The 17,082-nt window shown below is 42.8% G+C and overlaps 1 protein-coding gene across 2 annotated transcripts; it reads right to left on the bottom strand.

Annotated features, from left to right (window-relative positions):
* Window positions 1-4,690: 4,690 nt before the first annotated feature.
* On the bottom strand, window positions 4,691-11,223 carry LOC109892512 (forkhead box protein N4-like). 2 transcript variants are annotated; one of them, XM_031826393.1, is made up of 8 exons: window positions 10,854-11,223; window positions 8,239-8,524; window positions 8,021-8,134; window positions 7,703-7,854; window positions 7,248-7,344; window positions 6,916-7,129; window positions 5,931-6,278; window positions 4,691-5,755 (listed from the first exon to the last, which is right to left on the bottom strand). In XM_031826393.1, the coding sequence occupies exons 1-8, from the start codon at window positions 10,868-10,870 to the stop codon at window positions 5,529-5,531; spliced, it is 1,455 nt and encodes a 484-aa protein (XP_031682253.1). In that variant the 5' UTR covers window positions 10,871-11,223; the 3' UTR covers window positions 4,691-5,528. The 2 variants fall into 2 exon arrangements, with proteins under 2 accessions (XP_031682253.1, XP_031682254.1); XM_031826394.1 differs by lacking the exon at window positions 10,854-11,223 and adding an exon at window positions 8,714-9,229.
* Between the last annotated feature and the right edge of the window lie 5,859 nt (window positions 11,224-17,082).

Genomic DNA, 17,082 nt, shown 5'->3' with positions numbered 1-17,082 from the left:
GCAGAATGCACATCGCCATGCTTTTCGTCCTGCCAATCCGATCGATCACAAACAACGTCACAAAAACTCCTGCAGAGACAGAATAAAAAATAAACAGATATGGCCTTACAGATACAGAATGTCCCACTCATTTTGTACATTTAGGTACTTTTTCGAATTGGTCCCCCGTGGGAATCAAACCCACAACCCTGGCGTTGCAAGCGTCGTGCTCTACTCATTGAGACACACTCAACATATCAGCAAAACACAAGCTTCCATTCCATTGAATTACTTTTCGGAGGTGGTCCACAGTAGGTTTTTGTAGTCGTCTAACGTCAAGTAGTTGCATTCCAGGTTGCATTTTGGCTCAATCTTGGCAGCTTGTGTGATGACTGGATGTACAAAACATTTACATTAAGTCAAAGGTTCTAGAAGAGCAACTAGAAGAGTGTGCTTTTGCAGGACTGTTTTACATGTTTGATTGTTAGGGCGGAGCAGGAGTTTCTGCTTATGACTATCAAAAGGGAAGTTTCAACATTTTAAAGAGTAGCATGCACACCATCTATCACTCACAACTACATGCATCTCCTGCCTGGAATAGCTCAGTGGTCATGAGGACCAGGCCAGAGTAGGAGAAGGCATTGGCAAACCTGAGGCAGAAACCATACAAACACAGAGATCATACGAAGGGCCCAACTCTAAGTTTCAATGGTTTTCAATTTCAGAACTGTGAGGAGAGGATTACTGGTTGAATCGAGATGGTGAGCTAATGAGATACCAGAATAATGAGAGCAAAATGGACCTACCATATAAACCACAGGAGAATAGTTATTCTGCGATAATGAGGAGTTAAGAGATCTTGGATCCTACCACGATCCTCCTGCCTCGCAAATATGGAAAATGCACACACCCAAGCAAGTGTTGTGAATACACAAACGCAGTTATAAGCTAAGCAAGATGATCTCAGATTAACACTTCCAACATGAATGCACACACACACACACCACACCAATTATACAGTCTCACCTGTTTATTGGCAATAAGTTCACCATGGGGCATGGTTTTCCTGTTGTCAGCAACGATGCATCTTAACGATTTCATAGCAATTTCCCGAAAGCACATGGAAGCGGGCACTCTTGGGCAGCCACAGTATCACACACAGACATGAATACAGACATTTACACATGCATATACTGAAACACACTTCATCCACTACCTATGTGTTCAGTAACATGCACCTCAGTGATGCATTTCAACCATTTTGTTTCAGAACCATAGATACGGCAGGTCTAGAGTGTAACAATACTTACAAAACAGAAGGTAACAAAGCTCAGCAGGGGTGCTGTAGACAGGCCAAGCAGCCAGGCCAGCCAATGGTAGGCATGATCCAGATGGCCAGAAGGACCTCGAACAGCGCCAAGGGCCCGGAATATCTGAATCAAGAAAAGTGTTGATTGTCTTACTATGAGATAAAACAATCGCAATCGTACAAATATGATAAAGGACATTGGGCAGGAAGTACCTCAATCAGCATAATGCAGGTGGTCCTTGACTTCATCATGAGGATCTCAGAGTACAGCGTCACTCTGAAAGAAAAAGTCAATTAATGAATCTATAAATCTGACTTTTAACCCTGATGCAGAGCACAACTGTGGGGAATAAAATTAGGACTGCATAGAACATTAGCTGTTATACTGGCAATGGGAGGCCTGGTATTGGTGAAAAAGAATAAGTTACATTAAAAAAAATGTTACTACTTTAACAGTCAGCATTTTAATAACAAAAGGCCGTGTATTTTCTGGTTCAGAATAATTGAGTCTGGAACCAGTTCTATAACTGACACGGGACTATAAATACACTTGTTTTGTTCCTGGTTGGAGCGTTATTGTTGCTCTGCTATCATCACAGATTTAACTGTCCCAAGAGAGAATGTGGATGTGCTACAATAACAGTGTGTTATGTTAATTCAGCCTGATCAGCTCCACTGCACATAACCACATAGGAAAGCTTGGGGTTCAACCCAGGAAAGCTCTGGGTTCAAGGCAGCAGAACTAACGCAGGTGAATTAATGTAGCAGGTTAGGAGAATTAGGTTAATGTTAGGGTTAGGCTTAGCTACAATGCTACAGTTTGTCAACAACAGTTTGTCAACAACTGTTGTCCCCGGTGCGACCACTAGATAGAGCTGTTGTAATCTAACCGCAATCTAACCACATCTAACCACATCGGTAGAAACGGAAACAAATCATCTGTGGCCACAAATCATCATTATCATAACCAATGGAGGCTGCTTTTTAATTTGTTTTATTTAACCTTTATTTAACTAGACAAGTCAGTTAAGAACAAATTCTTATTCTTAAATGATGGCCTACACCGGCCAAACTAGGACGACGCCGGGCCAATTTTGCGCCGCCCTATGGGACTCCCAATCACGGCCGGTTGTAATACAGCCTGGATTCGAACCAAGGGGTCTGTAGTGACACTTCTAGCACTGAGGTGCCAACAACATGTGTTGTTGAGTTGGTTAAATCTGCTGGGGCATCTTGTATCTCAAATTACAGTCATCCAATAGGAATAAAGCCTGCAGGGAAGGTGAGGAGGAGTTACATCTATTGTAAACAACTTTTTGGGAGAGGGAAGAACAAGAATGTAAAAGACAATTAACTTAAAACCATTAGCCTCATACTGCCTAATTGTACCATTGTCATTATTATGCATTATGTTTACATACAGATTATACACTGCTCAAAAAAATAAAGGGAACACTAAAATAACACATCCTAGATCTGAATGAATGAAATATTCTTATGAAATACTTTTTTCTTTACATAGTTGAATGTGCTGACAACAAAATCACACAAAAATTATCAATGGAAATCAAATTTATCAACCCATGGAGGTCTGGATTTGGAGTCACACTCAAAATTAAAGTGGAAAACCACACTACAGGCTGATCCAACTTTGATGTAATGTCCTTAAAACAAGTCAAAATTAGGCTCAGTAGTGTGTGTGGCCTCCACGTGCCTGTATGACCTCCCTACAATGCCCGGGCATGCTCCTGATGAGGTGGCGGATGGTCTCCTGAGGGATCTCCTCCCAGACCTGGACTAAAGCATCCGCCAACTCCTGGACAGTCTGTGGTGCAACAAGGGGTTGGTGGATGGAGCGAGACATGATGTCCCAGATGTGCTCAATTGGATTCAGGTCTGGGGAACGGGCAGGCCAGTCCATAGCATCAATGCCTTCCTCTTGCAGGAACTGCTGACACACTCCAGCCACATGAGGTCTAGCATTGTCTTGCATTAGGAGGAACCCAGGGCCAACGGCACCAGCATATGGTCTCACAAGGGGTCTGGGGATCTCATCTCGGTACCTAATGGCAGTCAGGCTACCTCTGGCGAGCACATGGAGGGCTGTGCGGCACCCCAAAGAAATGCCACCCCACACCATGACTGACCCACCACCAAACTGGTCATGCTGGAGGATGTTGCAGGCAGCAGAACGTTCTCCACGGCGTCTCCAGACTGTCACATGTGCTCAGTGTGAACCTGCTTTCATCTGTGAAGAGCACAAGGTGCCAGTGGCGAATTTGCCAATCTTGGTGTTCTCTGGCAAATGCCAAATGTCCTGCACGGTGTTGGGCTGTAAGCACAACTCCCACCTGTGGACATCGGGCCCTCATACCACCCTCATGGAGTCTGTTTCTGACCGTTTGAGCAGACACATGCACATTTGTGGCCTGCTGGAGGTCATTTTGCAGGGCTCTGACAGTGCTCCTCCTGCTCCTCCTTGCACAAAGGCGGAGTTAGCAGTCCTGCTGCTGGGTTGTTGCCCTCCTACGGCCTCCTCCACGTCTCCTGATGTACTGGCCTGTCTCCTGGTAGTGCCTCCATGCTCTGGACACTACGCTGACAGACACAGCAAACCTTCTTGCCACAGCTCGCATTGATGTGCCAACCTGAATGAGCTGCACTACCTGAGCCACTTGTGTGGGTTGTAGACTCCGTCTCATGCTACCACTAGAGTGAAAGCACCGCCAGCATTCAAAAGTGACCAAAACATCAGCCAGGAAGCATAGGAACTGAGAAGTGGTCTGTGGTCCCCACCTGCAGAACCACTCCTTTATTGGGGGTGTCTTGCTAATTGCCTATAATTTCCACCTGTTGTCTATTCCATTTGCACAACAGCATGTGAAATTTGTCAATCAGGGTTGCTTCCTAAGTGGACAGTTTGATTTCACAGAAGTGTGATTGACTTGGAGTTACATTGTGTTGTTTAAGTGTTCCCTTTATTTTTTTGAGGAGTGTATATTCAATGTGCGGGACAAATTTGAGGCTAGGATTACACCTTTTACAAATGGTACTTAGGATATGTACAGTACAGAGGAGGCTGGTGAGGGGAGGACGGCTCATAATAATGGCTGGAATGGAGTCAATGGAATTGAATGGCATCAAACATGGAAATGTGCTGGGTAGGTTTGATACTGTCCCAATTATTCCAATCCTTTCCAGCCTATTACTATGAGCCCATCCTCTGATTTAAAGTGCCACCAGTCACCACTGGTACAGTACGGCTATGAATATAAACACTTTGTTGTAATACCCTAGACTGACAGTAAACGGTGCTCTTGTGTCACACGTTTAATTCTAGTTCAGCAGCACGGTGTGCATTGTGTGAATAAGTGAATAACACTGAAAAAGCTGCAATAAATCTGGCATCTGAAAATATTTATTCTGAAAATGTTTACAGTTAGAGAAACACCTTGTAGGCACAGGAGTCTATTGTCAGTTTAAAACAGGCGAATCTGCTAAGGCTTTTAACATGTCTGTAATACCTTTACATAAATAATCTTAAGTTAAAAATGTTGAGTATTTCTAAAATACATTAACATGTTAAAGTCCTCTATATTACAATATACAATTATTGTTGTAAGGCATGGCTTTAAGAGTCATGTTAGACAGTTCACACGGAGCAAAGTAAATAAATACAAATGAACAAAACAGAAAACTCTGAGATAATGCCTGCCTAGCAGGACTTTAGTACTACAAATAAACTATTGAGCTAAAATACCACAATCAAATCTGGTAACAAAAAAAGGATTGTTTGCACAAGCTAGTAAAGACTTTTCCTCCACAAGAAATAGATGACAGATGAGTTTCCCCGAAAATCTTTTACATATCTTCACAGAAGACAACCGTCACAACATTGACTCCAGCTCTTGTAAAAATAAAGTGGCATTGCATTTTACCTCTAAACCATTACACACACAAAAACACTGTATCCTCATCACTCTAAAAATCTGACAGGCCCAATCAAACACGTCTATGTTAGCTGATTTGGGTGCTTCTTAAGTGCTTTGGTGGAGAAACAGGAATCAGTAAAAAAAAAAAAAATCTCTGATTGACATGAAAGAGGCAAGACATCCTGTCAGGTGGGAGAATGTTCAGGATTCTCATACAGTAGGTGTGGGGACATGCAGGTTCAACAGTAGTGGTCTGTCTTGGTGTATATCAGTGTTTAATACACTGTACATCAGTGTTTCACAGTCAGTCAGAGCAGGGCGGCGGCTTGGCCCCCGGCCTCTGTGGTGGTGATGTACTGGAAGGGGACAGCAGGTGCCGGGTCCAGGGTGGTGTACAGCCCTGAAACCTGTAGGTCCACCAGGGGCTGTCCAGTGGTGGGGCCAGGCAGCTCAGAGTCAGACAGGCACAGAGGAGAGTGGTTAAACATACTCTCCAGGCTGAAGCCCTCCTCTCTCACCCCCTCCCATAGGCTCCCTGAGAGACAGAAACAAACACATTATAACCCGTTAAAACAGATCATTAACCAAATCATCCTTGGATTAAAACAGTTATGTTCAAGACTATCTGTTTTGATAAAGGTGTTCCACAAATATGCCATTATTCATTTTAAACATACAGCAACATCCCTCCGATATTCATAATAACCCACCGGCAAACTCCATGATACTAGGGTCCAGAGCGTCCACATCTGCTGTGACGTCAGGGTGGAGGATGGACAGACTGTGGCTGTTGGCTTGTCTGTAGGGCTGCTGCTGGATGAAGGGGGTGTGGGAGTAGTCTGGGACCGAGTGGAGGGGAGGGGTCCGGGCGGGAACAGGGGAGCTGGGGTCTCCTAGCAGGGTGGGATTCTGGGCCTGGAGATGGAAGGGGAGGGATGTCTGCAGAAGCCCAGACAGAGGGGAACCACAGGGGCTAGAAGGGAGACACGTCATCCTGGGGTCACAAGGGTTCCTCCGACAGCCGTCCGGTCGGTCTGTGATCAGCCTGTCCAGCTCATCTGAGAGACATGAACATTAGCAGTAAACAATGAGCTTACACTGAGTGTACAAAACATTAGGAACACCTGCTCTTTACATGACATAGACTGACCAGCTGAATCCCGGTGAAAGATATGATCCCTTATTGATGTCACTTGTTAAATCCACTTCAATCAGTGTTAATGAAGGCGATGAGACAGGTTAAAGAAGGATTCTTAAGCCTTGAGACAATTGAGACAAATCTTGTGTATGTGTGACATTCAGAGGGTGAATGGGCTAAACAAAAGATTTGAGTGCCTTTGAATGGGGAATGGTAGTAGGTGCCAGGTGCACAGGCGTGTGTCAAAAAAGTGCAACACAGCTGGGTTTTACACGCTCAGCAGTTTCCCGTGTGTATCAAGAATGGTCCACCACCCAAAGGACATCCAGCCAACATGGGCCAGCATCCCTGTGGGTTTCTTTTGACACCATGTAGAGTCCATGCCCCGTCGAATTGAGGCTGCTCTTAGGGAAAAAGGGGGTGCAACTCAATATTAGGAAGGTGTCATGAATGTTTTGTACACTCAGTGTACATAAGCATTATGTGCTGTTTTTTCATTAGAATGGCTAATTGCCACAATATGGCTAGTCTTTTCTCGTCTGCTCTACCATCCTCACCTGGATTGGCCATGCTGCGGCGGATGGCAGTCAAGTCCTTGCGTTTCCACTTCTGCATCTCTTCCTCCATCTTGTTGATCTTGGCTGGGTTGAGGGCCCACAGACAGCCCTTACGAGTGGAGGAGGAGCCTCCCTGCTTGTTCTCTTCCTTTTGAAAGCACTTGTTCAGAGACAGGTTGTGTCTCACAGAGTTCTTCCAGCCGTCAGGCGCCGTCTGTAAGGTAGACCATCAGTTAAACACATACTGATAAAAACATTGTCGCCGATGTTCCCAAACTTCCATGAGCCCAGATAATCTCATGTGTGTAAAGAGGCATCTCCCTGCTCCTCACCTTGAAGTAAGGGAAGTGCTCCTTCATGAAGCCGTAGATCTCACTGACAGGGAGGCTGCCTGTCCGGCTGTTCTTCAGAGCCATAGCAATCAGGCAGCTGGCAAAAACAGTCAAATATCATCCATTTTAATTTTTTGCTCAGCCGCTGGGGCGGCAGCGTAGCCTAGTGGTTAGAGCGTTGGACTAGTAACCGGAAGGTTGCAAGTTCAAACCCCCAAGCTGACAAGGTACAAATCTGTCGTTCTGCCCCTGAACAGGCAGTTAACCCACTGTTCCTAGGCCGTCATTGAAAATAAGAATTTGTTCTTAACTGACTTGCCTAGTTAAATAAAGGTAAAATAAAAAAATAAAAAAATGGTGTCTTCTTTTTTGATAGGTCCTTTACGAACTGTGTTAAAACTGTACCGATTAAATGTCATGTAAACTGACCAAGTTAATGTGTTAGTGTGTCCTACCTGTAGGAGTAGATAGGTTTGGGGAAGGAATTAGGTTCTTGTAGGAGATCCTGGTTGCTGTGGGGGTTGGTGATGCTCATGCCTGCTGCTTGCTGCTCATACAGGTTTTGGCTATGGTAGGAGGGGCTGTTATACAGGCTGCTGGGGGAATGCTGGGAAAAATGAAACCAATAAACTTATTAGGCCCTCCTTGCATTAATTATAGTTAGATACAGAGTTATAGAGAGATACAGAGAAATACTATATGCATCACTCTGTCATAAACTCTTATGTTCATTAGAGTTCAGAAACATTTCTTAACATTTCTGTGGATGTTACCTGTTGGACAGCCTGAGCTGGGCTATAGGCCTGCTGGGGGGAGTGGTAGTAGTGGGCTGGGGAGGACTGGTATTCTGAGGCAGGCATACCACTTCCTGGGTACCCTCCTGTCATCTGAAAGATAAAGACTCATATGAAGGGAAGAACATGGATGATTTAAAAATAACAGACAAACACAAATACAAAACAAAAAAAACAAAAGATTTTGGAGTACTTACATTTCCATTTTGATTGTTGATGTAGTTCATTCCAATATAACTGTTCGGCATGTTGCTATGGGGAGGGACAATGGTGTCATGTCCTAGTGCTGTATTCATGTTTCTGTGCTGGTCTGAACCTGGGTGAAGCTCCAGTGGGCTGCTCTGGGGTTCTGTGTTGTTGAAGGCCAGTCTGCCTGTGGCCATCTGCTGCAGCCTGTGTACGTCCACGGTGGTGAGCCAGGATAGAGACTGCAGGTCCCCTGGCAGCTCCTCACTCTGCTGGGACAGCTCAGTGGTCAGCAGCCTGATGGACAGACAAAGGAGCTGCTCAACATCTACTGTAAGGGACCGGAGTTACTGAAACTTCATTCATGGATTCCATGTTTCATCACAAAATTGTTTTGAATGTTCATTTTAGGACTGATGCCCAGCTGAGCATTCTACTCAATGCAGTGACAGTAGGTGCTGATGAAGACTGTCTAAAGTGCATTACCATGTCTTGGAAGCACGATGGCATTAGAAAAGGAGTCAAGAGTTTTTAGTAGGACAAGCTTTTGTCATCTTTGCTACGTCGCCAGATTGACTTTAGATGCAGTATAACTTTAATTAGCTATCTAAGGTTGAGGGGAGAGCACCAACATTTGAGATGGCTAATGTTACCATTGCTAGCTATTTCTGTCAAACCTTGCTAGCTCACGCCCAGCAACATTGCCATCTCTCTCAAGTAAACTTGACGGCAATGTTGTTTTCTACTAATTATGTGTCTACTTTAGCAATGTCATTGTATTTCCAGTCCACTATAGTGTAATTTTGACGAAACATTCACTAGCCCCCATTAACCCTCCGTCGGACATCAATATGCTGCGGCATCGGTAGAATGTTGACACGAACGACTGACGAAGGTGCAACCCATGAATAGCATGTCTAATCTGATTGAGTTTCTTTTTGGACAGAGTTTTACAAACTCTATTTGCACAACTGACCCTTTTATTCCAATGACTGTTACTTTCCAGTTCCAGATACTCAAACAAAATATGCAATGTTACATCCGGTGCCCACGGCTCCATTTAATACATTACATGTATTTATAAAGCGCTTTTTACATCAGTCGATGTCACAAAAAGCTATACAGAAACCCAGCCTAAAACCCCAAACAGCAAGCAATGCAGATGTTGAAGCACAGTGGCTAGGAAAAACTCCCTAGAAAGGCAGGATCCTAAGAAGAAACCTGGGTGGAGATTATAACAGAACATGGCCAAGATGTTCAAATGATCATAGATGACCAGCAGGGTAAAATAATAATAATCACAGTGGTTGTAGACGGTGCAACAGGTCAGCACCTCAGGAGTAAATATCAGTTGACTTTTCATAGCCGATCATTCAGAGTTAGAGACAGCAGGTGCGGTAGAGAGAGAGAGTCAAAAACAGCAGGGCTGGTGAACAGGTCAGGGTTCCATAGCCGCAGGCAGAACAGTTGAAACTGGAGCAGCAGCATGACCAGGTGGACTGGGCTGAATCACATATACACAGGGGCACCCCCACAATATTCAAAGTGTGGAGTAGGGTCGGGTACACTGTGCATATTGTCTGCAACAGTTGGTCTGGCCATTGAATAATGATTAGTTATTCAAATGACAGTCCCCAGCCCTGTGGCACCTGGCTCTATTGTTTCCAGAGGGCTGTTCCCTACACTCCACCCCCAAGATGACCAGAGCCTGCATTAATCTGATTGAGTGACAGCTAATTGACAAGGGAGTTAAACGAGAACCATCTGCCTCTCTGTCAACACCAGACCCTCTGCACTACAGCCAACCACTCTAGTGCAGGAGAGCCTGGAAAGCAGGCTTAATGCGGTTGACTCTTCTAAACAGACATTAAAATAACATGCATGCTCCTGCCTTTCTAAAGCATATTTCAGTCTGACCTTACATTTGGTTAGCTTAGTTGACAATAGTTAGTATTTTACTGGGAATCTTCTTTCTCACAGTTACAAACATAGCATTTCAGCTCCACCCACACATTGTTATCAGTAGGCAGATTGGGTGAATTCATTTTGCATGGCTTGGTGCCCCGGGTGGGTGGAGTTTACACATTTTAGACCATTCCATTTGTCCTTAAATGAGATCCCCACCCACCTGGTGAACTTGGCAGTGCAAAAATGAACTGGCCCATTCTTATGTTTCGTCAGATGATAAAAACAAAGTGTTGCTTGGAGACCCTGTGTGGTCAATGTCATGCCCACAAACCAGAAAGTGAATGGTTAACTATCAGTTCTATAATGTAAAAACCCAGTCTATAAACTGTAGTAGTAATACAATTACAAGTTTGATTGTGGTTCATTTTACAGTCAGGTTTTAGCCAATGTCTTGAATTAACTCCATTGTAAGTAGACTGAAGAGCTGTTCTGGTTTTCAATCAATGAGTCATAGGCTATAAGATAAGAAACTAGTTAAGAAACATAAGACATTAGCCTACAGTGAGAACATCACAATATAGTTACATTACTGTGGGAACAGAGTATCCAGCATGAAAAATATTACTGTAGTTTATTCAATTACAATTTGGCTGAAAGAAATCTCCAAACTTGGTTGCTTCAAAGGTAACTTCATATAAAATCTGAAAAAAACACAAACCTTTTTGAGGGAAACATCCATGTAACAGTGCCACAAAGAATACCCCTCAATTCAGATTAGCACAAAATAATGATTCCTTCTGAAGTAAAAATCCCTTCTTCACTGTCAACAATGTCGCTAGGGGACCTCCAAATAAACACAACGAGAAGGCTATAGACAAGCAGGTCCAGTTCACTGAGCAATTATGTCGCTGAGGTAGCTAAGCTCTGATTGACGAGGAGAAAAATTGTTCTTTACTCTCTTTACTCTCTCCGCTGTTGGAAGAAGTGTTCGACGTGTGAACGATGTGTCCACCACCTTTGCTTACCAGTACAAATTAGACAGGCAGTCAAGCAAGTCCTCCCCCAAGGGTTTCTACAAGCAGTGTCCCCTTGTTATCTATTTTGAGGCCACCCCTCCCAAGTCCCCAGCACCAGACACCCAGGGATAGACCCCCCCCCCCCCCCCTTGCCCCAACAGTGGGACAGAAAACAGAGCTGATGGGCTCTGACATATCTATTCAGACCTAAAATGATTAATTGTAATGTTTTTTGTGTGTGCATATTTTCAGACACACACAGAGAGAGAGAGAGAGAGAGAGAGAGAGAGAGAGAGAGAGAGAGAGAGAGAGAGAGAGAGAGAGAGAAGGGCGGAGTGAGAGAGTGTGAAAGTTAAAGATATAACGTTATATATATATATATATATATATGAGAGAAAGAGAGAGAGAGACCCCTTGCAAACCATAACTTGAAGGTTTGCCTGCCAAGCTTTTCAGAGTTAATTCAGACCCGTGACAACCTGGTGAAGTATCATTATCTAGCTTTACATGACATCCTGTGATGAGGTGTGATGAATGATTAACGTTAACGTTACTTTCTGAATTTCTGAAAATCGCTGTCATGCTGGCGCGGTGGGATCATCTGGCGCGATGGTATCATCTCCTACAAAATAAATAGTCAGTTAGCTAACCTTAGTTGACAAACCTGGCACACTCGCAGCCAACAGCTAGGTAGCTAACCAGTGACAATGCTAGCTTTACATTTACACAAGTAGCTACGTAGCTGTTTCAACTAACGTTAGTTACCAGACCCATACCTGACTGTCTAACTAGCTAGCTACAGTAGCTCGTTTCAATCTAGCTCATAATGCTAGTATGAGACATGTATTTACTTTGACAGCTAACTTAGCTAGCTAGATATCAGACACGTTATATGAAATGTAAAAACAACTATGTAAACAACCCCTTGCTAACCTGTTCTGAACGAATCAACGCTGAGTTTGAGTCCATTCATTAACCTTCCAACCCGTTTTAAAACTCTCTCTTCTGTCACCGACTGCCTGTCCAGTGTGTCCACTCTGGCAAGGAGCTGTTCATCAGCACCACTATCTGGTTCCAATTTTGATCCGGCGCGCTTGCCCGCGCGATTTGATGAGCTGCAGCGGGAAGGTGGTCGAGGAGGCGCGGAGAGGAGAGGCAGTAACGTTAGTTCTCAGGCTCAATGATAGCAGTGAAATAAACACCAGTGCAGACAACAACATAGACATGTGGGAATGATGGTCATTTTAAGGGAAGGGCGTTAAACAGTTTGTAGACTGCAAATTGACCGCAAGAAGCCCAAACAGATATCACGTTTGACTAAAACATAATACTTTCAAACATTGCTTACGTTTGTTTATGATCACCTGTCTCTCTATTATGGATGGGATTGGGAATACTTGGGAACAGATTTCAATTGGAGCTGATTTCCTAGTGTGTGTTTTTTTTTGCCGAGAAAATTTGGGGGGCCAAATAAAACCACCCGCTAGCCAAATTCAGTTGGGGAACCCTGGCCTGGGCCCTCCTCTCGAATCCCCGTAATTGAATACTTTGTGCATTGTCAATTAATGGAATGCGCATTCTCCCCCTTCCAAACAACTCTTACAAGTACATCAGAACAAGCATTTCCCATAAATGAATAATGCCAACACACTCCAACACAGTTGTGCAACTTGCCCCCCCCCCCCCCCCCCCCCCCACCTGACAGCAGAACATGATTAGGCAACTGTATATTGTGTGGATTATTATCATTCTGATGTAGCCTATATGATAACCTTAAGCTTACATTCAATAGTTCCAGCCAGAGAAGTGTTAGAATGACAGTGTATGCCTTTTTACTACCCAGAGTATGATTATATGTATATTGCAATAATATTTTATCACATTGGGGATTTGTCTGTCTGCTAGGCATTCTGTCTAGTTCTCTCTGCAGAACATTACAGGAGAAAAAACAGAAGAAGACAATTAGGACACCATGACAGCCAGTTTGCAAGGGCTGTTGCATTATAGGTAAGGATGTGTGTCCTAATGTAACATTTATGGAGCTGCTCTCACCCTTGTATCAGGCTCCCACTTCTCAGCAAGCATCCCTTAACACACAGCTGAGCTGCCCTTCTCCTTCTCTGTCCTATCCAGATCTGATTCAGCTTCTATCGACCTGGACTGGACTGGTCAGAACAACCTGACCAGAAGAATGCTCACATTATATAAAACCATGTACAGTTGAAGTCGGAAGTTTACATACACCTTAGCCAAATACATTTAATCCTAGTACAAATTCCCTGTTTTAGGCCAGTCAGGATGACCACTTTATTTTAAGAATGTGAAATGTCAAAATAATAGAAGGAATTATTTATTTCAGCTTTTATTTCTTTCATCACATTCCCAGTGTATAAAATGTGGCTGTTTGATATAGAAATTTCAATAAAAAGTATGACAATGCACTGATAGAGCATTTCATTGGAGGAGTCAAATAATTTCAAAAGTTTGGTAACACTCAAATGTAGAGATAGTGGAGAAGGTTATTGGAGATATTGAAAAATAGACCAACATGCATTGTAAGTCAAATGACAAATATCTTTGTACCTTTGAGTACATGTACAGTTGAAGTCTTAAGCTTACATACACTTAGATTGGGATCATTAAAACTCGTTTTTCAACCACTCCACAAATTTCTCCAAAAAGTAAGATTTTTGTCCCCATGTGCAGTTGCAAACCGTAGTCTGTCTTTTTTTATGGCGGTTTTGGAGCAGTGGCTTCTTCCTTGCTGAGCGGACTTTCAGGTTGTCTATATAAAAGGACTTGTTTTACTGTGGATATAGATACTTTTGTACCTGTTTCCTCCAGCATCTTCATAAGGTCCTTTGCTGTTGTTCTGGGATTGATTTGCACTTTTCGCACCAAAGTACGTTCATCTCTAGGAGACAGAACGCGTCTCCTTCCTGAGTGGTATGACGGCTGCGTGGTCCCATGGTGTTTATACTTGCGTACTATTGTTTGTACAGATGAACGTGGTACCTTCAGGCGTTTGGAAATTGCTCCCAAGAATGAACCAGACTTGTGGAGGTCTACAATTTATTTTCTGAGGTCTTGGCTGATTTCTTTTGATTTTTCCATGATGTCAAGCGAAGAGGCACTGAGTTTGAAGATAGTCGTTGAAATACATCCACAGGTACATCTCCACTTGACTCAAATGATGTCAATTAGCCTATCAGATGCTTCTAAAGCCATGACATAATTTTCTGGAATTTTCCAAACTGTTTAAAGGCAGAGTCAATTTAGTGTATGTAAACTTCTGACCCACTAGAATTGTGATACAGTGAATTATAAGTGAAATAATCTCTGTAAACAATTGTTGGAAAAATTACTTGTGTCATGTACAAAGTAGATGTCCTAGCCGACTTGCCATAACTATAGTTTGTTAACATGAAATTTGTGGAGTGGTTGAAAAACGAGTTTTAATGATCCCAATCTAAGTGTATGTAAACTTAAGACTTCAACTGTACATGTACTCAAAGGTACAAAGATATGTCATTTGACTTACAATGCATGTTGGTCTATTTTTCAATATCTCCAATAACCTTCTCCACTATCTCTACATTTGAGTGTTACCAAACTTTTGAAATTATTTGACTCCTCCAATGAAATGCTCTATCAGTGCATTGTCATACTTTTTATTGAAATTTCTATATCAAACAGCCACATTTTATACACAAAAATAACACTTTTTCAGATAAACAAACCGAGCTGCATTTCAATACTATAGCTCAGTGAAATTGCATTTAACCTAAATGATTGCGTTTTAGAATCATGTTATTGTATTGCCATCAGCTGTATGCATTTGGCCATGGTATCCTAGCAGAAAGTTTCTTGCTCACTGAACATGGCTGAGATTCAGAAGGCTACTACAGTAACCTGGCTAGTCTTGACCATTAGAGTCCAGCTCTCTCCTCAGCTATCCATTTGCTCCAATAAATAAAGCATGCTGAGTTGTATGGGACTAATTGAGCAGGTGAATATTAATTTGGCTATGCTGTGATGCCTAGTCCCATGCCCTTTAAGGAGGCAGAGTTGTGCTGTAATTGGTCAGTGTGTTAACCCATGATTTTCTGAGAGGTTAAGGGGTTACCTAATATGCTGGTGTAGCTGGTTTTGTGTGTGTGTATGTGTATCTACCTGTGTGTTTATGGTGTGCGGGGGTCTTTGGTACATTGGTGCCCTGCTGCAGGAAAAGGTGTGTGTATTGTGTGGTTAAGTGACTTGTTCGTGGGCACATTGACATTGACTGGGATTTGAACCGGCAACACTTCGGTTAAAAGCCAGCTTCTCCAACTTCAAGGCTACTGCTGCCCCCTATTGATGATAAGGTAGAACAATGAAAAACCATTGCTGTGTACGGGATCTGATATCCCATTTCAATGAATGATAGAATGAGAGTAAGGTAGGACAGAGGTTGGTTGAGGATGATGACCTTACCTCTTGACTGGAGTGGACTTTGATGACTAGGGTATACGGCTTGTTCCCCCTTATTACAGAGACATAAAGTGTCAGGAAGAGGAGAAAATTTGAGTTTGTGTGAGAGAGGGGAAAGATGGCTGATGTGTGGGGTTATCAAATCGTAGCCCTCAAACTCAGCATGAAATCTGTAATGGGAAAATCAACCCCCTAACTCTGGTGTAATTGGATTTTACAGGGACTCATGTTAAATCAGAGAGCTGTGGGTAGGTAGCACAAAGCTTGTTAAGGCTAGACACGTCTAACCACAGGCTGGAGGGTATATATGGGTGGGTATTTGGTAGGGGGCTGCAACCAAACAGAAAATGAACTGCTCAAAATGGTTCAGTGTTTTCTATAAATTACCTTAAATGTTACAGTAGTCTCTGGGAATGTAAGCCTCTCTGTAACATTGTTTGGGAAGTATATAACTTAAGTTGATATAGTGGGAGTTAAGTTATCCCTTCTGTTCTGATTTTTAGTAGTGTCTAAAATGTATGTCCTTTGTTTTGAATGTCTCCTCTCTGTTTAATTAGTGTGGCTGTAATGCAAGATGCCTTTGTTAATGTTTACAGGATGCTCAACTTTACATTTTAAACAGTCGGAATGAGAGGGCAATGTTACGCTTCTGTCAAGCCTGTCACAACCTAACACATTACTTCGTACTAATCCACAAGACAGGGAAGGTGATCATCTATACTTTGTTTTTTCTTAATCTTAAATAATCGTTCTGGATAACAATGTCGATCAATAACTTATTTATGGTTAGTTAAATCATGTATGATCTGTTTGAATAAAAATGAGAAAAAACTTGATATACAGTGCCTTGCGAAAGTATTCGGCCCCCTTGAACTTTGCGACCTTTTGCCACATTTCAGGCTTCAAACATAAAGATATAAAACTGTATTTTTTTGTGAAGAATCAACAACAAGTGGGACACAATCATGAAGTGGAACGACATTTATTGGATATTTCAAACTTTTTTAACAAATCAAAAACTGAAAAATTGGGCGTGCAAAATTATTCAGCCCCTTTACTTTCAGTGCAGCAAACTCTCTCCAGAAGTTCAGTGAGGATCTCTGAATGATCCAATGTTGACCTAAATGACTAATGATGATAAATACAATCCACCTGTGTGTAATCAAGTCTCCGTATAAATGCACCTGCACTGTGATAGTCTCAGAGGTCCGTTAAAAGCGCAGAGAGCATCATGAAGAACAAGGAACACACCAGGCAGGTCCGAGATACTGTTGTGAAGAAGTTTAAAGCCGGATTTGGATACAAAAAGATTTCCCAAGCTTTAAACATCCCAAGGAGCACTGTGCAAGCGATAATATTGAAATGGAAGGAGTATCAGACCACTGCAAATCTACCAAGACCTGGCCGTCCCTCTAAACTTTCAGCTCATACAAGGAGAAGACTGATCAGAGATGCAGCCAA

The sequence above is a fragment of the Oncorhynchus kisutch genome, linkage group LG6 (genome assembly GCF_002021735.2).
Source record: "Oncorhynchus kisutch isolate 150728-3 linkage group LG6, Okis_V2, whole genome shotgun sequence".
In the NCBI taxonomy this organism is placed as follows: Eukaryota; Metazoa; Chordata; class Actinopteri; order Salmoniformes; family Salmonidae; genus Oncorhynchus; species Oncorhynchus kisutch.
Note: the sequence above shows the minus strand (reverse complement) of the source record. Positions and strands in the feature narration are given on the sequence as shown.